The 25823-nt window shown below is 39.6% G+C and overlaps 2 protein-coding genes across 2 annotated transcripts; one reads left to right on the top strand and one right to left on the bottom strand.

Moving 5' to 3' along the window:
• Positions 1-1671: 1671 nt before the first annotated feature.
• Positions 1672-4212, bottom strand: pex12 (peroxisomal biogenesis factor 12). The gene is made up of 3 exons (XM_079484106.1): positions 3807-4212; positions 2760-3295; positions 1672-2646 (listed from the first exon to the last, which is right to left on the bottom strand). The coding sequence occupies exons 1-3, from the start codon at positions 3930-3932 to the stop codon at positions 2256-2258; spliced, it is 1053 nt and encodes a 350-aa protein (XP_079340232.1). The 5' UTR covers positions 3933-4212; the 3' UTR covers positions 1672-2255.
• ap2b1 (adaptor related protein complex 2 subunit beta 1) lies at positions 4211-25805 on the top strand. Its single transcript, XM_079484095.1, has 22 exons — positions 4211-4350; positions 4794-4848; positions 5606-5711; positions 5860-5995; positions 6116-6361; positions 6484-6674; positions 6845-7066; positions 7811-7931; positions 9738-9833; positions 11344-11459; positions 11592-11757; positions 11873-11971; positions 12453-12712; positions 13103-13295; positions 15092-15133; positions 15575-15721; positions 16561-16706; positions 16889-17018; positions 18747-18831; positions 19027-19113; positions 22659-22813; positions 24405-25805. The coding sequence occupies exons 2-22, from the start codon at positions 4812-4814 to the stop codon at positions 24477-24479; spliced, it is 2856 nt and encodes a 951-aa protein (XP_079340221.1). The 5' UTR covers positions 4211-4350; positions 4794-4811; the 3' UTR covers positions 24480-25805.
• The last annotated feature ends 18 nt before the right edge of the window (positions 25806-25823 follow it).

The raw sequence follows: 25823 nt of genomic DNA, 5'->3' as shown, positions 1-25823 counted from the left end.
ATACATTTATAAAGCGAATTTCCTACTATGGTAGTCAATGGCAGCCAAGATCTGTTTGGTTACAAGGATTTTTCCAAATATCTTTCTCTGTGTTCATCAGAACAAAGAAATTTGGAACAACTCGAAAGGTGAGTACATAATGACGGAATTGTTATTTTTGGGTGAACTTAAATAACTTTATTAATGGTTCAATTGTTAAGAAAATTGTCTTTCTTGTGATGGACATTAAATGAATAAGTGACATGTATGAATAAGTTCTCTCAATTACCACTGTGATGCCTAAGGCATGATTACAAGTTCAGGTGAAGTATCCTCACACCACCAGCTAATGATGATAAAGTGTGAACAGGTGAGCACTAGAGCGCTGCCCGACACTGATAAACTACAAAGGCTCTTTCTGAAACTGACCACAACTTTATGGATGCTCAGTCAGTCACTGAAAATCGTTCATTTGGAGTTTTTTTCTCTTAAGACTGTGATTTGGTAAGCATCTCTGCAGCAGTGATGAGTAGAACATAGCTGACTTGGTATTGTTGCCATCTGGCATCTCTGACCGAGATTTGATTGAGTTTAATCTTCTCTCTGAGCTGCTGATGTTTCAGGTTTGTGGTATTCGTTTTCTGGTAAGCTCCCTAGTAATACCACAAAGGTAGGAAATTATAATTTTACACATGAAACCACTTCGCATAATGTCTTTTAATCGCCTGAAAGAAATGTTTTTTTGCTTTCAGGAAGTTTCCAGTATGTAGCAAAGACATGCTCATGGGATTTATGGGTCTGGGAAAATTCCCTCGCCCTATTTTTAGATGGGGAGTAGTAATAGTCCTTCAGTTCTGTGAAGCCCTTATGTGTTGCTTACTGTATGCTTTTGGAGATGGGTATCTTCATAAATCAAACAGGAATGAGTATCGCTGTCAGCCTTTGCGCCAGTAGTGTCTGAACTCTTTCCCACCTAACTGATCTCTTAAGGGCCTTCTAAAATAAATTCGTTGCCTGTGTTTGTTTTATTTTAATTGCATTCGTAATGAAACCCAGCATTTGTCTGGGATAATATGTGCTAAAATCAGTTGTAGAAGGGGAGACATTATGTATTTGTTGTTCTTTCACTAAGCTGCAACAGATGGCAGACCGTGTAACTTTTGTGCGTCAGATCTGACTTTTTGCTATTTATAATATATTGCTAAGGCTTTATTTAAATGAGTGCATTGACTAGAAATGGAAGCTAAGGGACAAGTAGCCAATTCATGCACTGAAGGAGGAGGAGAACTTCCATTCTGTGTGGGGGAGAGGGAGAGTAGGCACCTTATGAGAAAATGTATTTAAATCCGAAAATATCTATATTGAAAGTTACAAATTGTTATTCAATGCTTTCTGGTGAGGAGAACTTTACTCCATCCAAAATTCTAATTTATTACTCGCCCTCAAGTAGTTCCAAACCTGCAATTTTGTTCAGGTGCAAACCGAGAGCTATTTGGGAAAATAAGCAACTGAGATTTCTTGGATATTATGGACTACCATAATAGCAAAAATGATCGTATACCTTTCATTCTGTTGAACACAAAATTAGATTTGGAAGAATTTATAGAATTCTGGGCACTACTGACCACCATTTTAATGTTTCCTACTATGGTAGTCAATGATGTCCCAGAAATGTCAGTTGCCAACATTTTTCTCAAATATATCTTCAGCGAAACAAAGAAAAGTATACAGTTTTGGAAGGGTACAGTTAGACTTGAGGGTGAGCAATTCAGTTTTGGGTGGAGTGGCCCTTTAATGGTGTCAGGAAAATTATGTTCCACAATAGTTTTTGTTTCAAGTAGTCTTAGAAGTTACACTGCTGGGAGTTAAGTAATTTTTTTCATTTGTTTTTACCTACATTTCCAAATAGTCGTGAAATTGACTATTTAGCTGATCGCACATCACAAAAAGAATCAGTCACATTTTGAGCATTCTTTGTATTTGTAGGTCAAGTTGATACATTAATAGAAAACAATGGTTTCTAATTTAAACTGTTAATCACCAGACACACTGCATGATCTATGATTTTATCTGAGAGGCCAACACAACCCATTCAATTCCAGATATTACCCTTTTATTATTGTGAAGCATTATGCCTTCATTGGGTTAAAATTTAGCTTTAAAATGGGTGAATCAGAACCTTGTGCCATAATCATCACACAATCGCTGTAGTGGAATCACCCGTCCACATGGCATGTAAAAATAATCTTCTGTTATTCCTCTACATAAACACCAGTCTATCCCTCAGGTGTGTATATTTTAATAAGATGTTGCAGTGCAGAAGGGTAGCTGGTGAGAGGACATCTGTGGTTGGCTTTGACATAAACGTATATACACTTGTAACAAAACACATAGCCTGAAGTGGCAAGGGCAGTGTCATTGGTGCGCACCTTCCTGCAGAGTGGACACACTTTAATGTGTGTGAGCGAAGTCTCCTGGTTATGAAGGTGAATAGGTGGTGGAGGGATTGGGAGGGAGGTCAAGGATTTAACTGTGTTTTGGTTGTCTGATGAATACCACCACTCCAGAAACTGCATGAAAAACACTCCGATCGAGAGGCTGGTTGAGAGTGATACAGCAGCACCACCAACCATCGTAGAGACAAGATGCTGAAATTTCTCCCCAATGCTGAAAAAGAACAAACGTTAATGTGTTACAATAATAATTTGGGGAGAAGATGTCAATGTGGTATTGTTTTATATTGGGGTAAAATGTACTTATTACACATTTGATGAACTCACCTTTGACTGGGGTTCAGTGTCGGGCCGGTTGGCTTGTGACCCAGATTACGGATGTCATCAGCTGTTAGATACGACAGTTTAACCCCTGCAAGCCACAGAAGGGGCGAATGTGTCCGTACTTTGCCAAACACGTACAACAGCTGCTGGCAAAAGACCCAGCCATCCCAAGCCATGCACACAAAAGGGTACGCAGCCAAAAAAGCCCTGTACAATTTCTGCATTAAGGACTTTGGCAACCGGATGGAAAAATCGTCCTCGTCTCTCTGCCGAGCCAAGATTTTTTCCAGTTTTGTGTGCAGGTAAGGCAGGAGGGCCAGTAGGAGCAAGGAGCGCCAGTGCTGTCTACGAAGAAGACCAAGATGGGCAGGATGGGTGCTGTCTGTTCCAACACGCTTTAGACCATAGAAGTTCTCTGCAAATGAGGCGCTGGTGCGGGATAAGAAATGATGCTGCAACAGTAAATCTAGGATGGCGTAAATCTCATCAAACCTCCTCCACAGAACTCCATAGCGAGCAGGGTTAGACGTGGCAAGGATCTGTGAAAATGGCACAATGGTTTATATCAGTATAGACAGCTTACGACACCATATATACTGTAAACACAGAAGAATGATTTTGATTACATGAGGAAGAATCAATTATGACAGAAGTTTTGGTGAACCCTTTCTTATGTTAGCAAGAGGCTTCTACTTAACATAACCTGTTTACATCATTTGTTTGCACATCCGTAAAATTAACCTAGAAGCATTCATATTTATTGTTAAGCTTTATTTCTGAAATAGTATCTCTGCATATTGCAAATCCTTGCAGATGCTACTTTTTACAAAACGTATCGAGTATGCAGTGCGTAGTACTGTAGTATTGCATTGCAAGCAATACTCTACTGAATGTTCCAAAAGGCCTTGTGAAAATGACATACACGTGTGCACAACACAACATGATCCGAATTGGTATCCGAAAACGTTTGTTAAATCAGTAAATGTTCTTTAAGAGTTAAATAATTATCATTAAGGTGTCAAATGTTGACCTATGAATGAGTGAGGATACCTTCACAGCATGCTGTAATGCAGGTTTGACAGCACTCATCAAAGAGCCCTGAGCTAAAACCTCAAATATTGAGGGTCTATCTTCAGCTGTAAAAGCTGTGGTTAAATGTACACCCCTCTCCGCCATCACAGGTGGATCGATGTTTAGCAAGCAGCGAGCAAAATAATGAAATATTTCAAACTTTGACCGTTTAAGCAACACTAACGTTAACTCGTCCTGAACAGTCTCTTAATTTTCTTGCGAAACGTTTGGTGCTCATTTTCGCATTTTTCACAAAATGGGTAAAATTTCACAAACTGTTTATCTTAAAAAGCCGTCGAAGAGATTTTTTCTGTTACTCGCATTCATTTCCGGTGTAACACCGAAATGACCTCGACTGCCACACGCTCCGCCGTTTTCGTTCCGCTCTTCATTTTGTTTTTCCGGGTCCGCTCCATCTTCCAGCGACACTCGTTTCTAACCGAACCGCATCTTCCATCTCCGCGTTGGGACAGACTGCATAAACAACACCGTCTTATATTTCTCGTCAGTTCTTACATCACTGGTAGGTTTTGGTTGTCTTGTGTTATTATCAAATGTCTGCAGTTTGATTCGGAGAGGAAAGATGGCTGTGTAATCACAGTCAACGATTTTCCCGTTTCCAGGTTTTCCACTAGCTTAGCATAGCAGGGTCATTTTTGGGTCACGCCCAATTAATACACTTTATTTACATGTCATATGTGTCGTGCGGATGAAAACATTACACCAGACGTGTATTTGATTGTGTTTTCCTCCGTAACGTATCATTTCAAAGGTTCTTCTTCGTTGATGGCCAGCATTGCATTAACTGTCTTGTATGATTTTCGGTGTATATTGGGCATTGTCACTTATGCATTTTAGCTTAAATGTATCACATAAGTATATATTTTTCAACTGTATGGCTTTCTGATAGAAAATACAAATTGACAATAAAGTGGCCATGTAAATGTGATTTATTTCCTTCCCCAGATTTGAGAAGCTGTCAAAATGACCGACTCCAAGTATTTCACCACGAACAAAAAAGGCAAGTCTCACTATCGCGTCTGTGTTCAATACAGTCTATCGATCCTATTGTCACAATTGTGGTTATTAAATGGCGATAGATGATACATTTTTGTTTTAAAAATATTTGGTAAATACGTTAATATATGATGTTTAATAACGCAACAATATTTGTGCACCGTATTATTTTCTTTCATTATATTGTATTAGGTATACAGTGGTACCAATAAGTATTCAGACAGCTTGAGGCACCTAAGACACATCTTAATGTATACATTTTGTTCCACGTGTGATAAAATACTAAACTAAGTATCATCTGCAAACAGATGATGCAAACGCTAGATTTTTCTTCTGAAATAACTTTAGTCTTTAAATCCCCTGTTTTTCCCCTAATAACATTGAAATGACTTGTTTCAGTCAGAGGAAGATAAGAGTTATTACATTAGCAGTGCATATTCCAATAAAGTTATACAACCACACAAATGTGTAGGATAATGGAATGTAAGTCGCTTTGGATAAAAGCGTCTGCCAAATGCCTAAATGTAAATGTTCAAATAATGCCATTTTGACAAATGTTATTTTATATTTGTAGTATAATGCAAAGAAATTACCATTTGTTTTATTTTGAATTGAGTATCCAAATACATTTTCAACTTCTGTATAACGGGCATTACATAGGAGACCCTGCAGTTTTAACTAAAGTTTTTACTTAAGTATCAAATGGCCATTAAAAAACTTGTTTCGGTGACCACTTATCATGTTTTTGACTTCTGTTTTAGGTGAGATCTTTGAGCTGAAAGCTGAGCTAAACAATGAGAAGAAGGAGAAGAGGAAAGAAGCGGTTAAGAAAGTCATTGCGGCCATGACCGTGGGCAAGGATGTAAGGTATGTCAGCTAGTTTAGTACCATCCTGCAAGGTACATCATTTGTCACATTATGCAGCAGCTTTCTACTACTGAAGAGATTTTCTGATATATTACGATAACTAATTCATTTTCCCATTGAGAATGACAACATTTTCCTGCTTCTTTAGTTCCTTATTTCCGGATGTGGTGAACTGCATGCAGACTGATAACCTGGAGCTGAAGAAGCTGGTTTACCTGTATCTTATGAACTATGCCAAGAGCCAACCCGACATGGCCATCATGGCTGTTAACAGCTTTGTCAAGGTGAGATCCACTGTTGCTGATATAAGTTATATTGATTAGACCGTTAATGTTTAGACCTTTTTTATCTTAAATACGGGGGATATGATTTTGTACAAATTTCAATGTGTTTTCGTCTTTCAGGACTGTGAGGATCCAAACCCACTGATCCGAGCATTGGCTGTACGCACGATGGGTTGCATCCGTGTGGATAAGATCACCGAATACTTGTGCGAGCCTTTACGGAAGTGTCTGAAGGATGAAGACCCCTATGTGAGGAAGACGGCAGCGGTGTGTGTGGCCAAGCTCCATGACATCAACGCCCAGATGGTGGAGGACCAGGGCTTCCTAGATTCTCTAAGGGATCTGATTGCTGACTCTAACCCGATGGTGAGACACTGTGTTTTTTGATGTATTTATATAGATTAATACTTTGTGCTTTTTTTTTGGTGTCAGGTCTTAGATATTGCTGTTTACATTACCATTCATGGTGTCTTAACTATTCTTCGCAGGTTGTGGCGAATGCAGTCGCAGCTCTGTCCGAAATCAGCGAGTCTCACCCCAACAGCAACCTTCTGGATCTCAATCCTCAGAACATCAATAAACTCCTGACGGCTCTCAACGAGTGCACTGAGTGGGGCCAGATCTTCATCCTGGACTGCCTTTCGAACTATAACCCCAAAGACGAACGTGAGGCCCAGAGGTGAGGGATCAGTACTTCTCACAGTCATTATTTTCTCCAAATTAGCACTTGTTTTTGGTGAATTTGAGTGTACAATGAAAAAAACAGGGGAAGGTAAGTGTGTCTTATAATCTAATGTTGATACAGACAATCACCAACAATACATCGCCCCCTTTATCTGACTCTTTCAGTATCTGTGAGCGTGTGACCCCTCGACTGTCTCATGCTAACTCGGCGGTGGTGCTCTCGGCAGTGAAGGTTCTGATGAAGTTTCTGGAGCTTCTGCCTAAAGATTCAGACTACTACAACACTCTGCTGAAGAAACTCTCCCCTCCACTAGTCACTCTGCTGTCCGGGGAGCCTGAGGTCCAGTATGTGGCCCTCAGGAACATCAACCTCATCGTGCAAAAACGGTTAGACTGCTCTACTTCTTATTTTGTTTGTTTTAGTTTTAAAGGTTGATACTTGTTTAACGTTGGCACGGCCCAGAATTTGCATCTATACTTCTGTATTGTGGTGGACTTTCACTACAACAGCATACTGAACAAAAATTTTTGGATGGTTAAATTGGCTGTAAAGTTCAATTATTATTACAGAATAATTTTGGCTGGAACTGAAATTGACTTTGCATAACTGTGGGGGATTTTGCAACACATTTGTTTATCGGTCTTAGGACAACAATGTGATTTGTGTTGAGTTCCCTGTAATCTTTCAAATTATGTCATGACGATCATGTAATAACCAACTCCTGATATTTATTGTACAATGTACCTTATTTGCAGAAATACATAGATCTTTATAAATGACTTGCTTGTATGGTGCAGCACTATGAAGGTGTGTAGCATCCTTGCTGTTGTAAAGCAACCCTGCTGTTGTAAACACCCTGTAACATTGCATATAAACACACTGTATATGTACATGTATAGACACACTATATATGCCGTTTTGACAGTTTGGAGGGACAGAGTTATAATCTATTTGGCTGTTGGTTTACCTGTAACATACATGCATCAAGCACTGTCCACTTGTTTGACACAAGGTGAACTTGGTGTATATTCTCTACAGTCACTAGATGGCAACATTTCCTAGTTTCATTTTCTCCAATCTGACTGAAGGAATGTTTCGTTCTTTAACTTCATTTTTCTCTTCACTTGCAGGCCAGAGATTTTGAAGCAAGAGATCAAGGTGTTCTTCGTCAAGTACAATGACCCCATCTATGTCAAGCTGGAGAAACTGGACATCATGATCCGTCTGGCATCTCATGCCAACATTGCCCAGGTACGCCAAAACATCTTTTGCTCTGACTTTATCATTTGGGAATTGATTTGATCAGTGTTTAAAAGGAATTATTCACCCAATAAAAACAATTCTCTCAGGAACCATTCTTAGGATCGCATCCAAAATAAAGAGTTGTGTTCACAGAATATACAACATGTCTAGTGCGTATTAATTTTGTATTTATAAACACATACATGCATATATTAAAAAATATATAAAATAAAAAAATTCCACTATTGCTAAATGTAAAAAAAAAACATTTAAATATTTCCTAAATATATTTATGTGTATGTTTTTGTGTTTATAAATACAAAATTAATATGCACAGTACATTTAAGTAAACACAACGAGTCGTCTGTCGTTCTAACTTCAGTCCCGGGGCGGATTTGTGTGTAATGCCCACCTTAGTTCCACTTGCGATGCTGTTTACGGTTGACCAATCGCAGCAGACAATCTGACCAATCAGATCAGAGTAGGCTAACAGAAAGGGGGGGATAAGACCGATGAATCGCCGAACGAATCATTTGAGAGTCAGTCAAGAAGCAAGGTAATAATAACTGCCTATTAATAGAAAAATAATGTGTTTTTACACCTTGTATGTTTGACATTCCATAAAACAAAGTAGGACCTTAAAAATATTGACTCCTTAAATAAGAGATTGCAGACTGCAATTCAAGCTGAAGTGATGACAGGGTCATTTATGTTTTGTATATTGTATGCAAATGTACCACAGACTCTGTCATAGATTCACAGAGAAAAAGGCAACATTTAGTTCCCCTGATATTTACATTTGTAAAAGGGAAAATCGACACAATTTTAATACATGTTTATTTAATGCTGCATGGCTTTATAGCACTGAGCCTTGTGCTGCTATCGGGGCTCTTAACAGTAATTCAACGATTTATAAAAAAGTTTTTTACACCGAAATGCATCTATTAAAATTTTCAATTTCGTTTGGTTCAGTGTGATCGTGATAGAACCATCCATAAAAAGCACACATTTCTTAGTAAATGGACAAAGACATTCTTTGCGGGTAAGTTATTTTTTAAATCAAACCCAGATGGGATATTTTACAAAACTAAAGGAACCTGCAGTCTCGGTATGGCAAATTGAATTATTACCAAAGCTCAACAAGTGAAATGTCAGCTGGGAGCAAAACGCTCATATAAATGTTAATGCACACACCAGCACAGGAAGGCTTTTTTATCACGGATGAGAAGATAGAGAGATATTGCAGATTTGGAAATATGGAACTTTTAGAAATTTGCATTGATATAAATGCGTATTTTATTAATGTATGTTGTTTAGCTTTTTTGTTGCACTTTTGAACTGCAGGTTGTGTTGCAAAGATCAGAAGATGCTTTCAGTAAAGCATAATTGATTTTCTTTTTCTATTATGTTGCAATTGGTTTGGAAAATGTCAGAATTATGCCTGAAGATTTCCTACACCTGTTCGAAGACCAGATTTCTGTTGGTGTTTTTGACAGAACGCACCTGCTCATAGCTGCCTGAAGTAAAGACAACATCTGTGCTTACACTGCCTCTGTCAACAGATGGTTTTGCTACATTGCAGTGTAATGTACTTCATCATTTAGTTTTAATTACTGTTATTTAATGATTCAGACTTTTTCCTGTAGTTCTCAAAACATCAGCTTTCGACAATCTTGACACTTTTTCTCACGAGTTTGTGACCTTGTGAGAATCAGATGAGATCGGCTCCCTTTGTGTCTCTTTTATGGATGTAATTCACACATTTTGTGTCTGTTTGTGTAGAAATCCATTTAAAGGGTTGTCTCCTGGTTGCAGGTTCTGGCTGAACTGAAGGAATATGCCACAGAGGTGGACGTAGACTTCGTTCGGAAAGCAGTTCGTGCCATTGGCCGTTGTGCTATCAAAGTGGAGGTAAGACACACCCCATTAATCAGCCCTAAAGTGCCCTTAGAATGATAGTTCACCCAAAAATTTTAATTCTGTCATTATTTACTCATCCTAATGTTATTTCAAACCTACACTCACCTAAAGGATTATTAGGAATACCTGTTCAATTTCTCTTTAATGCAATTATCTAATCAACCAATCACATGGCAGTTGCTTCAATCATTTAGGGAAAGGTGATTTAAGCAATTTTGAGCGTGGCAGGGTTGTTTGGTGCCAGACAGGCCGGTCTGAGTATTTCACAATCTGCTCAGTTACTGGGATTTTCACGCACAACCATTTCTAGGGTTTACAAAGAATGGTGTGAAAAGTGAAAAACATCCAGTATGCGGCAGTCCTGTGGGCGAAAATGCCTTATTGATGCTAGAGGTACGAGGAGAATGGGCCGACTGATTCAAGCTGATAGAAGAGTAACTTTGGCTGAAATATGCACTCGTTACAACCGAGGTATGCAGCAAAGCATTTGTGAAGCCACAATACGCACACCCTGGGGGGGATGGGCTAAAACAGCAGAAGACCCCACCAGGTACCACTCATCTCCACTACAAATAGGAAAAAGAGGCTACAATTTGCACGAGCTCAACAAAATTGGACAGTTGAAGACTGGAAAAAAATGTTGCCTGGTCTGATGAGTCTCGATTTCTGTATGAGACATTCAGATGGTTGAGTCAGAATTTGGCGGTAACAGAATGAGAACATGGATCCATCATGCCTTGTTACCACTGTGCAGGCTGGTGGTGGTGGTGTAATGGTGTGGGGGATGTTTTAGTGCCAATTGGGCATCGTTTAAATGCCACGGCCTACCTGAGCATTGTTTCTGACCATGTCCATCCCTTTATGATCACCATGTACCCATCCTCTGATGGCTACTTCCAGCAGGATAATGCACCATGTCACAAAGCTCGAATCATTTCAAATTGGTTTCTTGAACGTGACAATGAGTTCACTGTACTAAAATGGCCCCCACAGTCACCAGATCTCAACCCAATAGAGCATCTTTGGGATGTGGTAGAACGGGAGCTTCGTGGATGTGCACAAATCTCCCTCAACTGCAAGATGTTATCCTATCAATATGGGCCAACATTTCTGCAGAATGCTTTCAGCACCTTGTTGAAGCAATGCCACGTAGAATTAAGGCAGTTCTGAAGGCGAAAGGGGGTCAAACACAGTATTAGTGTGGTGTTCCTAATAATCCTTTAGGTGAGTGTACATGACTTTTTACTTCCAGAGAACACGAAAGAAGATCACTCTGAAAAATGTTGTCAACCGGCACTCATTCACTTCATTTGGTTTTGTCTCCATACACTAGAAGTGAATGGGTGCCGGTGCTGCTCAATTTCCAACGTTCTTTAAAATATCATCTTTTGTGCTCTGCTAATTTTTAAAAGTGTTGCTTATGATTAAGATGCTGTGGAGCCAATGTTATGAATTTTTTTTCTGAAGGAAAGCTTTCTCTCTTGTCTTTTTGTGTGTGCAGCAATCGGCTGAGCGTTGTGTTAGCACCCTTCTGGACCTCATCCAGACCAAAGTCAACTACGTGGTGCAGGAGGCCATCGTGGTCATCAGAGACATCTTTCGGAAATACCCCAACAAGTCAGTATTTATCTGTGTTTCCCCCTTAAAAATCAACAAACCTATGTTGTTCAGTGAAATTTAATTAATTCAGAATAGCTCACACGCCAGAACATGAAGGATCTGCTTCATCACCCTCCCTTATCCGCTCAGGTATGAGAGCATAATTGCAACTCTGTGTGAAAACCTGGACTCTCTGGATGAGCCCGATGCTCGTGCGGCTATGATCTGGATTGTGGGCGAATACGCGGAGCGTATCGACAACGCCGATGAGCTCCTCGAGAGCTTCCTCGAGGGCTTTCATGATGAAAGCACTCAGGTTTGACATTGTAGCCGATTGTTTTGTTTGTTTAAAACTGGGTTTTTAAGTCTTTCAGATGGCGTTCAAGCAGAGTGTCTTGAACATCTGATTTGATCCACTGTGTTTCCTTCAGGTCCAGCTGACTCTTCTAACAGCAATAGTGAAGCTGTTCCTAAAGAAGCCCTCAGAGACTCAAGAGCTCGTTCAGCAAGTGCTCAGTCTTGCCACTCAGGTGAGATTAGCAAATAGTAGTTCTCAACATGCAAAACTAAGGGTGACATTCAGAGCCCAATGCTTGTTTATGTGTTCGTCTTATGAGATTTAGTTAAAACGGTGAGGGAGGGACTTGATCTTAATATATGTGAATTATTAAGTATCCCTTTGAATGCATACAAGCTCACAACTCAAATAGCCATATAGCCCTAAATATATTACGTTGCAGATTCAGCTGCGGCACGTTGCCATCCCTGAACAGCTTTGCTGTAAAACCACTGGCAGAAGCCTCCCTCAGACATTACTCACATCATTACACAATCCTAATGAATAGTTCACACAATCCTCTACTGCTGATTCATGAGTTCATATTATAGTCACCACCTGGTTTCATATAAATTCAAGAACTTTTAGCAACACTATTTCTTTCTTTGCACAATCACTAAATAATCTCTGTCACAAGCAGATACCATCACAAATCTTCTTTCATGGCCTTCCAGGACTCGGATAACCCTGACCTGCGCGACCGGGGCTACATCTACTGGCGTCTCCTGTCCACCGACCCCGTGACCGCCAAAGAGGTGGTGCTGTCTGAGAAGCCTCTGATATCAGAGGAGACGGACCTGATTGAGCCCACCCTGCTGGACGAGCTCATCTGCCACATCGGCTCGCTGGCCTCCGTGTACCACAAACCCCCCAATGCCTTTGTGGAAGGAAGCCACGGCATTCACCGCAAACATCTGCCCATCCAGCACGGCAGGTACGATTTCAGAGGTTTATCCCTCATAAAAACTCTTAATAAATGTATTTTGAGCGTGAATGTTGTCTCCGTAAATAATTTGAAAGTGAAAACGGAAAGCAATGGTCAATTTTATGATATCGTTATCATGTGTGTGCCACAACTCCCAGAAATGTTTATTTCATAACATAAATCATTTAAAAAAATTTAACAGTATTTAAATATAGATCAATTTATTTGGTGTAAATAGGCCTTCATCCTGTTTTTAAGATAGAAAAAGTCCTCAGTAAGACAATGGGGTGCTCACACAGTGAAATCTGTGTTGTTGTTCTTGATCGGAACAAAGCTGAGCTTATCGCTGTTATCTATTGTTCAGTGTTACCCATCTCAGTGTGCCTTACTCTCTTGTAGTATTGACACCGGGGAGAGTCCAGTCAGTAGCGGCCCGACTGCTTCCATCGATCAGCCTCAAGTCATTCCATCTCAGGGTGACCTTCTGGGAGACCTGCTTAATCTGGACCTCGGTCCTCCTGTCAACGTGCCCCAGGTGTCTTCCATGCAGATGGGAGCTGTGGATCTTCTCGGAGGTGGTCTTGACAGTCTGGTGGGTGGTCCTGTTTGTCTGTTGTTCTATTCTGTTTGTGTGATTCTTCAATAGGTTCCCCATGCAGCCCAACATGTTTTTTCTAGTGGCACGATTAATTTGTAAAAGTGCCTTGTTTTTTCTTCTTATCGCATTCTGCAGTTGCATTAATAATATCCTCAGAGATGCCCATGCACCTGTTCACCTTTCAAAGCGACAACAGTTCACATGTTTCCTGGGCCTCAGTTGCATTCAGAGAATGCCACACTGAGAGATAACCACACTCGTTACCATGGCTACCTCATCGCGCATGCTTCTGACTGATGAAAGTGAATATTTTGTATATTTCGTCAGGGCTTCATACCTGTGAATGCTCAAGGGCTTTTTAAAACCTGTTTTAATGCAATAAACCTGATTAACACTACAGGTGGGTTTAATTTTACAAGTATTATCAAACTCTTTCTTTTATAAATTAGCGTAAATCGTCTGTGTACGCTACAGTCCTTAAATTTACAGTCCATTTCTGTGTCCTGGACCTCCAGAAGCTCTCCTCAGTGATGTCTGTTTGCCTCCTCGTGAGTAATTGGATTTGTCAAGTATGCGTCTTGCTGAAGGAGGGTGCACCGCCACCTGGGCACACGTGAAACGTTTGTATATGGTGCTGCTTTTCAGCGCCATCTCCTCGACCAATTGAAATTTACCATAGAGCTTTGCACTGATGCTCTGAATAAAGTGAAGATGCTCCACCGTGTGAAGATGCTTTTGTAGGTCAGGCAAGTTCAGCAGGGTTCAGCAAGATGTTGTTTCTTATGTTATGCCCATAGTTGAGTTTACAGCTCAAGGATGCTGATAAACCTGTCCTCCACCTGACGATACAGTTCCGTTTGCAGTACATTGCGGTGTGCTGTGATTTCACAGTAGCACAAAGTGTTACACTTAATACAGTGAATACACTCCTTACAGGCCAAGTGAGTCATTTTGAAAGCAATACTGACATGTTCGTTATCTCTTTATGCTTTGTTCATACTTTCAAGGAGAAATCGTTCATAGCTGAGTAATATTAAACATCGAATGACATGATGAACATCTGCTGAAGGTTATTGGCATATTTCAAAACTCAATGAACTCGTGGACGCATTTTAATACTGTACAGTCTCGCACTCTTTGGATTTATTGTCGTTCAACAGATCTGGCAATCTAAATCGCAATTTTCAGTCCGTTTTTTGGATATCTAGATATTTGTGTTTGTACTGCTGAAAATGTCATATGTGGTACTTTGGGGGTGGTCTTAATCATAGAAAAAAATGACAGGTTAATGGGCTATATGCGTGACTTCCACGTTTCATGGTCAGAACCCTCGGACTTAAAGCAGAAAGAAATGGAAAACTGAGAATATGTACATTGCGTCACACAGCAGTAGTATATAGAAGTGCTGTTCTACCGTATTTGAAATGATACTTTCATAAGGTAACATTTCCTTACAACGTTCAAATACGGTAGAATAGCACTTCTATATACCCCTGCTGTGTGTCGCAATGTACAGCATCTGCTAATGTAACTAGTTTCTCAGTTTTCCATTTCTCTCCGCTTTAAGTCTCCCGACCGGAAGCTGCCGAGGGTTTTGATCGTGAAACGCGGAAGTCACACATGCATAGAGCCCATTCCTGGAGGGAACAATTGTGATTTGTGACATCACTTCCTTTGGTTAGCAGGAAAATTGCTGTCTTTGTTGTCAATGATTGTGTGATGTCTCTAATTCTCTCTCTCTGTTTTGGGCCTGGAAATGGGTCTTCTGTTTTTTTTTTTTTTTATTGTAGCTCGGGGGAGATCTAGGAGGAGGTGTTGGGGGCAGTCCTGCTGTAAGTGATCTGTCTCGGCTCGTAACAGTCTGTCCGCATGCAGCATGCTGCACACTAAAGCATGTTAAGAGTCACTATTTAGCTGTGTGCTGGCGTGTTTCTGCTTTGTTTCTGTGTAACATGCTCACTTTTGCTATGATGATGACATGATGCTTAACAACAAAATAAGAAATGTCAACTTCAGCTTGTCAGTTAGTATGCTGAAGTACAGAAAGACGTCTAAATAGTTGCCGCCTGTGTGTCTGTTTGTTGTTGTATGTTTATTATTTTGCTTTCACGCCGTTTGTGCCAAGCATGGAACGACTGTTTCTTTTGCTTAAATGCAGCTGTAGTGACAACATGTCGTCTCTCACACTTTGCACTGTCGGTGTGGCCTACATGTGGAGAGCATGTTGCTTTAAGAAAATAGGTTACATGAACCTGTGTGTGTGTGTGACATAGGTGGGCCAGAACTTCATCCCGTCATCAGTGCCCAACACTTTCGCTCCATCTCCTACACCTGCTGCTCTTAGCAGTGGGCTCAATGACCTGTTCGAGTTGTCCTCAGGAATGTCCATCGCTACAGGAGGCTACGTGGCGGTAAAAACCGTGAGTGATGCTCGCTGCTCAAACCTCATTCTTGCAGTGGTAGTTGAAAATATTTCAAAGGATGTTGGTAACCAAACAACAGCGGTACCCATTGACTTGCATTGGTTTTGTGTCTATACAATAAGAGTGAATGGGTACCGCCATTGCTCAGTTCACAATATTCGTTAAAATATCTCAATAGTCATCAAATCTCAATAGTATCCCAGTCGCCAAATTTGGAGGCAGCGATGCATGTATCACATGCTAAAAATGCAATACCACGATGCATTGCAACACCTAAGTGAAGAAAATCATAATGAGACGATCCATAAACTTTTTTATAAGGCTGAATTGAAAATAACAGTATTTAACAGTAAATACATGAATCAATATTCGGTCTGTTCTCGTTTCCCACCAGTCCCTTTAACTTTATAAACTGCCTAGATAAAAAAATAGAGAACAGCTCCCTAGAGAAATAAAGACGAAGGTATTATCAGTATTAGGGATTTCATTAGAGCTGTAGAAAATAGGTCAGTAGATTAGGACAGAACACAAATAGTCCTCGCTTACATATTTTGTGATTGACCTTGTAGAGGTGTGAAGTACCCCAGATGCTCTGGATGCCGCTTGTATATGTGTTAATTTGTCTCCTTTGTGTATTTGACTTTTTTTGGATGCCAGCTCAGTTCTTAAAAGCTACCGGTCCGGGGTGAGTCAGCGTAGGAGAATGTCAATGTCTCTTTTGTATTAAAATGACCTTCACATTCTAGTAAGCCTCCCAGATAGGATTGTATCCTGAACTAAGTAGACGAGCTGTAAAACGAGGGCATGATAAATATTCAATGTGTTGGCTTTTGAAGGTATGGTTACCGGCGGTGAAGGCCAAAGGGTTGGAGATATCTGGAACCTTCTCTCGACGTCAAGGACACATGTACATGGACATGACCTTTACCAACAAAGCCCTGCAGCACATGACTGACTTTGCCGTTCAGTTCAACAAAAACAGGTCTGTATATCTTGAGGTTTACCGGAATGCTAATAATCATGTTAGCATATTGTAACCAGGGTATAAAATTAGCTTGTGTATGACTTGTACGTTAGTGTATATATAGTGTATATGTAAGTAATTTAGCGCTATTACACACACACATCTTCTTCTGATATACGAGGCTTTCTCTTTCACTAAAGTTTTGGAGTGATTCCCACTACACCTCTTCCCGTTCACACTCCACTGATGCCCAGCCAGACTATTGATATCTCGCTCCCTCTCAACACCATCGGGCCTGTGATGAAAATGGACCCACTCAACAACTTGCAGGTACGATCCACTTTATCTCTTTGCCTGGTGCTCTCTCGCCCCCGTTCGCACCCACGCACGTTCCGTCCTTCAATGAATCTTCCCACAGGAAATGACACGTTACAAATATGCTGTTATTGTTTGAATGGCATCCTGTGCATCCAAAAACCTCGGACGTCTGCGCCGCCCAGCAGGAACATTTGTCTCTCAGATTATTTTAGTCAGCTGAGCCCCCATGCACTTCATTAGTCATTGAGCTCATTTGTATGAACAGCAGTCACAAAACATTCAATTTCATGCCTTTAAACCACTCGATATGATGAGTACTCGCCAGCGGCGTCTAGTCTGCTAATATCGCTAATCCATCACGTATAAATGTCATTATGAATCCTTATCGTTTGTTGTGTTTCGTTTGACATTTGACCCTGCAGTTCTGTCACAGTGTGTTCTCTCTGGATGGGCGTCCAGCAGAGTTGCTTTGACTGGGTTTCTTTAATGCTCCGTCGCATTTCTCCAGTTGACTCACTCTTTACTTCCCTCCTGTCTGTTTTTACAATGGCTTATGGTTTCCATCACCTACTCTTCATTGTTGAATATAAGGGTTTAGAGGTTAAAAGTTAAGAGGTTTTGTTTTATTTAAAGTTATACTTCACCCCAAAATTAAAATGACTGTCATTGGTTACCCGCCTTTATCTCGGTCCTGAGAACGATTTGTTTTCTGTGGTACACATAAGTAGAATTTTATTTAGAAAAATGTCCTGGAATGTGGTTTCTAATTTAGTTAAAGTAAACGAGGATCTATACAACATTTATTGATCTATATTTCAAATCTTCTGATCGTACCTGCTCCTAGAACGTATTACTCTTAACTCAGAAGTTATGAATTCAGAATTTTATGAAGGCTCTGAACTGTATCCCTTCACCGTAACAACGTCAATCTGAAAACACCACCTTTGCATTTTCGTGTGTACAACCAATCTGTTTATTTTCTGAAATGATGATGTCATAACCCGCGTCTCGCAAGGTTTAGGTGCATGCTCCGAGTCGTCCGCTCCGTTTTTAGTTTATATCTGTGGCTTAGTTACGGCACCTCAAATTGGTCTGGCTTGATACTACATCATTTTGAGTCCATTTCAGTGATTTCATGTGTATGCATACATTTCTTGAAGACACCGTGTTTACAGGTTTTTTAGAGCGAGGGAAAAAAGATGGGACGGGGAAATCTCTGGCTTCGTGTGGAATGCGCCCATTGGTTCAATCACCAAGTTTGATTCAGTATTTCTACACATTCTTTAAAGTATATATAGTCAATCTATTCATACAACTACTGAATGCGAAAAAGAGATACAGTCCAATCCGTTTTACCTCCAGGTCAGTGCAGAAAATGCGAAATATTCAAAAGATTCTGTCTCAACCTGTCTACGTCTCAATGGGCATACGAATGACCCCCCTTCCCAAAAGTCAATAAACACCCGCATCTTCAAATAGAGCGCATTGCTGTCTTTATTTATTCAGTGGTTAGCTGTTATATCTCAGTTTGCAATCCAATTTGTTTTTCCTTATTAAAAGGGTCACTGATTTTTTTCTCAACTCTCATCTATTATTATATGACAGACATGCCTTCTCTTTGCTTTTCTATGCATTTCCAAGCTCTTTCTCCTTTTTGCAATTCTTTTTTGCGAGGCCTGATATGTCAGAATACCCGAGAGTGTGTTTAAATGTTTGACCATTCACACCTCCTCATCGCAGGTGGCTGTGAAAAACAACATCGATGTCTTCTACTTCAGCACGCTGATCCCTCTTGACCTCTTTTTCGTGGAGGACGGCAAAATGGGTACGAGCATTTCACACTAACACACGACTCGACAAACAGCGACTGTTTCAGAGCTTAGGTTAACAAATGAGGACAGTGGTGGGGTTGAACACATGGTAGTCACGGAAAACATTTGTTAACCCCCACCCCTCCCCCCAATATACAATCTTTAATCTGGCTGTACCTTTAACCTGTTTTCCGGCTCCTCCTCGACAGAGCGACAGGTGTTCCTGGCCACATGGAAAGACATTCCCAATGAGAATGAATTGCAGTACCAGATCAAAGAATGCCACTTAAGTGCAGGTGAGAAGATTCTTTGATGAGTTGGTTTTCTACCAAGGCATGTTTTGCCCTAGATAATCAGTCAGTGGTTACTGTAAATAAAAGGTTTGTGCAAGTTCTCAAAGTACCCCCTCAATGAACACATTTTGGTTGTAGGTAACTGTTTCTGAATAACTTAAATTCTTGGTACTGCTTTTTGATGATTTGTAGCATAGAAAAGGTACTAAAACAATACATCCTTAAAGGAATAATTCTCCTTCAATACAAATATTCTGTTTTTATTTACACGTCCTCTTGTCATTTCAGACCTACAGAACACAAAAGAAGATATTTCAATGTTGGTATTGACTTACAATTGTGTCTATAAAATAGAAGTAGATGGGGACCAACGGTTTTCTGCTACCAACATTTTTCAAAATATCTTCTTTTTGTGTTTTGCGGGAATAAAGGAAAATCACACAGATTTTAAATGACAATTTTACTACTCCTTTAAGAGTCATTGAGGATTCATAGCAGTTTCAAAATACAAAATTTGTAAATTTTTAATATTAAATTCTTAAACAAATAATATTGAATGTGTAAAATAGTTGACTTCAAATCATTCATGCAGTAGTGTTACAATAAGGTTTTATTTGTTAACACCAAGTTGATGCATTGGCTAACATGAATTTACATTGAATAATGCTTTTACAGCATTTATTAATCTTAGTTCACGTGTATTTCAGCATTTACGGCATATACCTAACTGTTTGCATTAGTTGATGCATCATAAATGAATATAATTGATAACCACTGAACAAAGAATAATAAATGCTCAAAACTCAACAAATCATTGTTAGTTTATGTTAGATGTAATTTCCTATATAAAATATTTTTTTATAATTTTTAAATAAAATCATGTAGATGTATTGGTCTACAATTGGTAACACTTATCAAAGTGTTCTTTAAATATTTTGCAATTCTAAACCTAACTATGTAAGAGACAATAAAATTTGAAATGTGAAGTTATTATAGTTTTGATTTTAGTTGCATTCATATTTTAAATTAGCTTTTATTTTTAGATTTTTGTGTCAAAGTTTTAGCAATTTTGGTGTATGCTTTTGTCATTTTATAATTTTTTTGTTTGGTTAATTAATTAATTTTCATTTTAGTTTTATTTTATTTTTTGTTTATTGTTATAATTTTACTGCTTTAAACTTACTTCAGTTTATTTTTGAAGCAACGTTTCAACTTTCCAAGCTAAGTTTTTCCTATAATTTTTAGGTCCGTATTTGATTTGACTTCAATGAACAGGAACGTGTTCAAAGTTTTAATTTTTAAACTAAAATAATCAGATTATTTTAATTGATGTAACACAGATCCATAAAATGGAAGGAAGGAGGCGAACCGGCAAACGTAAAATACTTTTAATTAAATAAACAAACAATAAAACGCAACAAAGTCCAGGCCTGGTCCTCTCTTACTGACGGTCCGGTCGCTTGTCCTCTTGCTCCCAATCTCCTCCGTGATACGAGACCGGCTCTCGTCCCGCCTACCTCACTACAATTGATTATCTCACTTTTATAAATGATGCATTATTATATGCGATAAATGTTCGTTACTGCATTTACACATTTAGACTCCCTGGTAATAAACTTAAATACCAAAATGTTAAATACCAGTAAACTTGAAAAGACATTTGACAATTAAATGAACAAACATTTCATTCGTTCTCTTTAATACTTAGTTCATTACTGTCTGTCAGCAAAGGTAAAAATGCTGTGGAACACAGAGTACTGTGTGCACAGACCTAATTGGTTTATTTCAAAGCTTAACAACCCGAAGCCAATTTGAGCGTACAGCGGCAGACAGATGGGGTCTGTCGGTAAAGTGCTTCAAACCCAGATACCAGCATGAAGAGCCTGTCTCGCTGTCTAGAATCACTGATCAGACACCCAGAGGTGCTGTAATCACAGGAAGTCAGCGCTCTCACCTCCCCGCTTTCATTGTTCTCATTTTGCAAGGCACACGCATGCGACATCTTGCCCATGCACATACAGCTATTGCATCCTGATCATCACACCAACAAAATTTTGCTTTTTTCATTAGTTTGAAAACAGTTTCGAACTATCAATGCTTTGTTGTTTGTAGAAGGTGGCATGCAGTTCAGGTTCAATAGTATTTATGAGCATGTTGAGATTAATCGACTGCTCTCGGGAGATACTGATTGGCTCTTACTTGCCATGACCTGAATAACAATCATTGTAAATGTGTATGTAATGGAGTACACAAGCAAGGGCAAGCTATAATCCAATTTCTTTTCCACACCGTGTGCATTATTATTGGTAAAGTCTAAATAATTTGTTTGGACGAAAAGGTGTTTTGCTTTTGTTGTTTTTGAGACCCGATTTAGTCTTCGTCAGGATGCAGGAACGAAGCTTGGAGACGTAGCTGGCAGTTTTAGGAGAAGTAGACTGGAAAACTCTCACGCCTGATTCTTAATGATGAATCTTTTCGGTGCCTAATTCTGCAGATGATAAACATCATTCATTAGTTCACAGCAGTAATGTTTTACAGCTTACTTCATCTGCGGACAAACCTCCTTGACATGCCGCTTGTGTAAAACATTCAAAACCCATTAAGCAATTGAGGAAAACAAATCAACAAGGCTCTAGCAACGCCATAGCAACACCCCGACCAACCAATCACATTTCAGAAAACGTCACAATTTAATTGATATTGCTCATATGAGGTCTTTCGTATTATCAGGAACTTTTTGTAGTTTATATTTAAAGGCAGAGTCGCAAGATCGACAGTAGTATCGTGTGTTCACCCGCTGTGAAGCTCTTTAGCCAGTGAAGCACAGCAATGTCACATGTGGGTGACACCAGCTGTCATCGCCCGGCTCTGTGGCTTATTCCCGTAGACATGCCTTTCGTTTTCCCGGACCATCACCTTGCAGCTTTTTATTTCTCAATCCATCTTTCTCTCTCTTCAGAGACTTAATGGCATTTTATGGTGTCCTGTTACATAGCTTTTTCATTGTCTGCACCCCATCCTTTCGTTTATGCGCTTGCCAGACATTTCATCATTCTCTGCTCCCACGGTGCGGTGATACAGGCTGGGAGTGTCTGACTCCCGAACGGCATCCTCAAGAGTCAGGGCTTTTATAGTGTGATGTGCAAAACGAATTTTAAGATATTTAGCTAATGTACATGCAGTTATTTCTAACAGTAGATGACAAATATACCGTAAAGTACCCTGAACAAATGTATTTATCAACTTAAAAAAGTAAGTAAACGGCTGCCTTAAAATCTTTAGTTAATTTAATCAAAAAATATTATTGATTGCGTAACTTTTATTATTATTATTATTATTAATAATAATTATTAGTTTTTAATAAAACAAATTACAAAACATAAAATGATGGCAGCAGGGGCTGCCAAGGTTAAAACAACAAATCATTTTTACAGTTTACATGTGTCCTATGGCGTTTTAAGTTAATGGGTAGGTTCAGCTTTCCCCCTTATTCACAGAAATCTTTTGGGAAACTCTAGTTATATCTTCTGTGTCTGTGGTATTGGCAGATATGGTGTCGGGCAAACTGCAGAACAACAACATCTACACCATCGCCAAGAGGAACGTGGAAGGCCAAGACATGCTTTATCAGTCGCTCAAACTCACCAACGGGATCTGGATCCTCGCTGAGCTCCGCATACAACCTGGCAATCCAAATTACACGGTAATCACTCACAACGCAAACACCCGCCAATTGTGTATTCATGACTCGGGGGCACATGAGAATTTGACGCAAGAGAGGTCGACAAATCTTGTCCCCTGACAAACAGAAACCTTTTGACATTGTCAAGAACATATTTAAAGGTTATCTCAGTGGAGGTAGAATACACAAAACCGGTTGTCATTATATACATGCCCACCATTTCAAGGTTTCTGCACATTGTGGTCTAGTTCGTCATTGAGCTTCGAAGATCAATTTCTTATAGAAACATGACAAACGGTTGACCTTGAAAGCAATGCTTTCTGGCCGAGTTCCCTGATTTGAGAAATGAACCGAAGACAAGCTGGAAAAAGGCTTGTCACAATAAAGCGTAATTGGTTTCCTGAGACTCACATTGATTTTTACCATGGGTTCTTTTGAAGAGTTTATCTAGATAGCAAATAATGACACCGTGTAAAAAATAAACTTTCAGCAATAGTTCTTGCAGCAATATCCATTTAACCAAAACATCGATAGATTATCGAATATTTTTAGTAAACTATAAAGGTATACTTTTTAGCTACATTGGTCAATCTTAGCATGTGCGCATACCTTATAGATCGTGCACACCAGTAATATACTATCAGAGATTATCACAATAATGTACTATAACTTTCAATTGAAAACTTAGAGCTTAAACAGATGAATCTGTTGATTGGAAATCGACCCCTCTTGTTTATTCTGAAGGCATCTGTTCAGACCGTCTACAGAGCTTCATTGCCTCTGGCCGGGTCGGTTCACTCTTCTCAGGAAACTCTACCTGATCCCACACAATTGATTTTTAATGAGGCTTCCGCCTTCAATATTCTGGCAGCAGCTGGCTCTGATCTAAACAAATTATAACTGAAATCCTTCGGGTCACCAGGGTTTGACCTATTAGCCAATGCTAGAGTATTTCTTCGTGCCAAAAGCAGACAATCGCATTTCTCCGGTAGATATGAGCCCTGCTGCACGTTGATGTTCTGGTGGTCTGAGAGGTCAAATAAAGAGAAGTCACTCCTAAAGATGATCTGAGATCAGTCAGATTCGCTTAATAGGACTAGGTGTTATAATAGCCTACACTGAAATGCATGTTCCGTGCCCCTGGTCCCGTATGGCACCACATTACAACACAGTACCAAAATTAACGTTACCATATGCGACAACCCGTTGGCTAAGGCTGTTATAGTTATAGCCCCCCTGGCACTGTTAATGCATGCTCGGTGCCCCCGGTCCCATATGGCAAACTCAACACAACCATGATCTGAGATCAATCAGAATTTAGTGACATTTTTAGGTAAGCTTTTATTGACAAAGAGCAAAGTTCTTCATTTTCTGTTCGTTTACATCTGTTGTGCCCTTATGGTGAACACGGAATATGGTTCTATCGGGCAGACTAAGCGAGACCAATTATTTTACGATTTTAAGATTTATGTCTTTGAGGGTGTCTAATACAATATATTTACCAATAACATTAACACATTAACAGTCCCTTTAACATGTGCCTTTCCAAGAGTGGTGATATTTCTTATTAAAGCACATAACAAATTATTCATACTGTATTTTATCTTTTCAGCTCTCTCTGAAGTGCCGGGCTCCAGAAGTCTCTCAGTATGTGTTCCAGATGTACGATGCCATTCTGAAGAACTAGACGTCTGCAGTCTCCTCCGTACCCATATGCCCCTCTCTAGGCAGTCACCACCATTCCGTTGGCACAGGATCCAGCTGCAGTTCACCATGTTTTCTGCCATTCTTTCAGTCTGAGTTTCACAATAAGAGAATCGTCTGCATGTTCTGTCCTTGATGTCGTTGATAAAGTGTTGGGGAGTAAGATTCCTGTGCGATTTTATATATTTTTCATTTTGAAAGCAAAGCATTATCAGGTATTCACCTGTGCACACCCCCTGTATTTGCCATGTGTAACTATTCCAGTAGGAGAAAAATGTGAAGCCAACACACCTTCAGGGTGAATTAGAACGTAGGGAAGCTGGTGTCCGACATGCAAGCACTTCCAGAAATGTGTTGTGGGTGTATTTTTGGATATTGTACTGTTTTAATAGTAACCACTCAAATGTCACTATATTCTGTTGTTCTAGTTCCCATCCGTTTTGCATTCTGGCAATATTTGCTTCCGTTGCTCAGTGGTACTCTTTTGCCAGCTATTTGAAATCAGATTTGCATGCCTTGACCAACGCGAACAGAACATTCCTTACAATTCTTTTGTAACTTGTTCAGCTTAACCAATCGAACTAACATGCTGACACTCAATCTATGTCTTACAGTGTTTCAACTGCTATAAATCAACTTCGTGTTAATAGACCCAAAACATGTTTTTTTCAATCTTATAAAAGTGGGTCATCTCATTCCCCGAAACCATCCATATGTGACTGTGCTTGTGAAAGTGAGTAGGACTTTTTATCAGAGGTGTTGTGCGGTAGTGTTATGTTCCATCCTTTGTAGATTTTGGTCTTGGGGAAATATTACTAACACACTCGAATTGATAAACAAGCTTTCTCAGTGCTACTTAAATACGTTCATATGGGCTTGCAATAAACAAAATCACAGATAATGGCTCAACAATATTCAGCTCGGTTCATGTGAAACATCATCGGTCTTCGTGGTGATGATGGTGGTGACTAAATGTGAACTTGTTTTGTTGCCAAACATGCTAATGTGCCTGTAAACCTGTCAGATAAACATTTGCCAGTAGGAACCTCATTGTGTGCAAAGCAGAAATATAACCCTCGTATACTTTACGTTCAAATGTGGATTTTGTTTGAGTAATTGATATGTTGTTGATGTGATCACAGATCATCTGTACAGTCTGGAATAAGCAGACTGGAGTAAAATCCAGTTTTACTCTGTGGATCCTTGTCATTTAAAATAAAGTTGGTCTCTGAAATTGGAGTGTGCTTCCGTCACACAGACACGCACGCACACTTTCAGTGTTCATTCACGCTGTGTTTTATTGTATTGATTTACTTTCGACTACTTC

This window comes from Barbatula barbatula (genome assembly GCF_947034865.1).
Source record: "Barbatula barbatula genome assembly, chromosome: 2".
In the NCBI taxonomy this organism is placed as follows: Eukaryota; Metazoa; Chordata; class Actinopteri; order Cypriniformes; family Nemacheilidae; genus Barbatula; species Barbatula barbatula.
The sequence above is the reverse complement of the archived record's forward strand: the minus strand, read 5'-3'. Positions and strand labels throughout refer to the sequence as shown.

Excerpts from the sequence above, each read along its gene's own strand:
- ap2b1 (XM_079484095.1), top strand. The coding sequence starts at position 4,812 with ATGACCGACTCCAAGTATTTCACCACGAACAAAAAAG. Across the intron at positions 7,067-7,810 it reads AACCTCATCGTGCAAAAACG|GCCAGAGATTTTGAAGCAAG; the intron begins GTTAGACTGCTC and ends CTTCACTTGCAG. Across the intron at positions 11,972-12,452 it reads TGCTCAGTCTTGCCACTCAG|GACTCGGATAACCCTGACCT; the intron begins GTGAGATTAGCA and ends ATGGCCTTCCAG.
- pex12 (XM_079484106.1), bottom strand. The coding sequence starts at position 3,932 with ATGGCGGAGAGGGGTGTACATTTAACCACAGCTTTTACAGCTGAAGAT. Across the intron at positions 3,296-3,806 it reads CATTACAGCATGCTGTGAAG|ATCCTTGCCACGTCTAACCC; the intron begins GTATCCTCACTC and ends CCATTTTCACAG. Across the intron at positions 2,647-2,759 it reads ACACTGAACCCCAGTCAAAG|CATTGGGGAGAAATTTCAGC; the intron begins GTGAGTTCATCA and ends GTTCTTTTTCAG.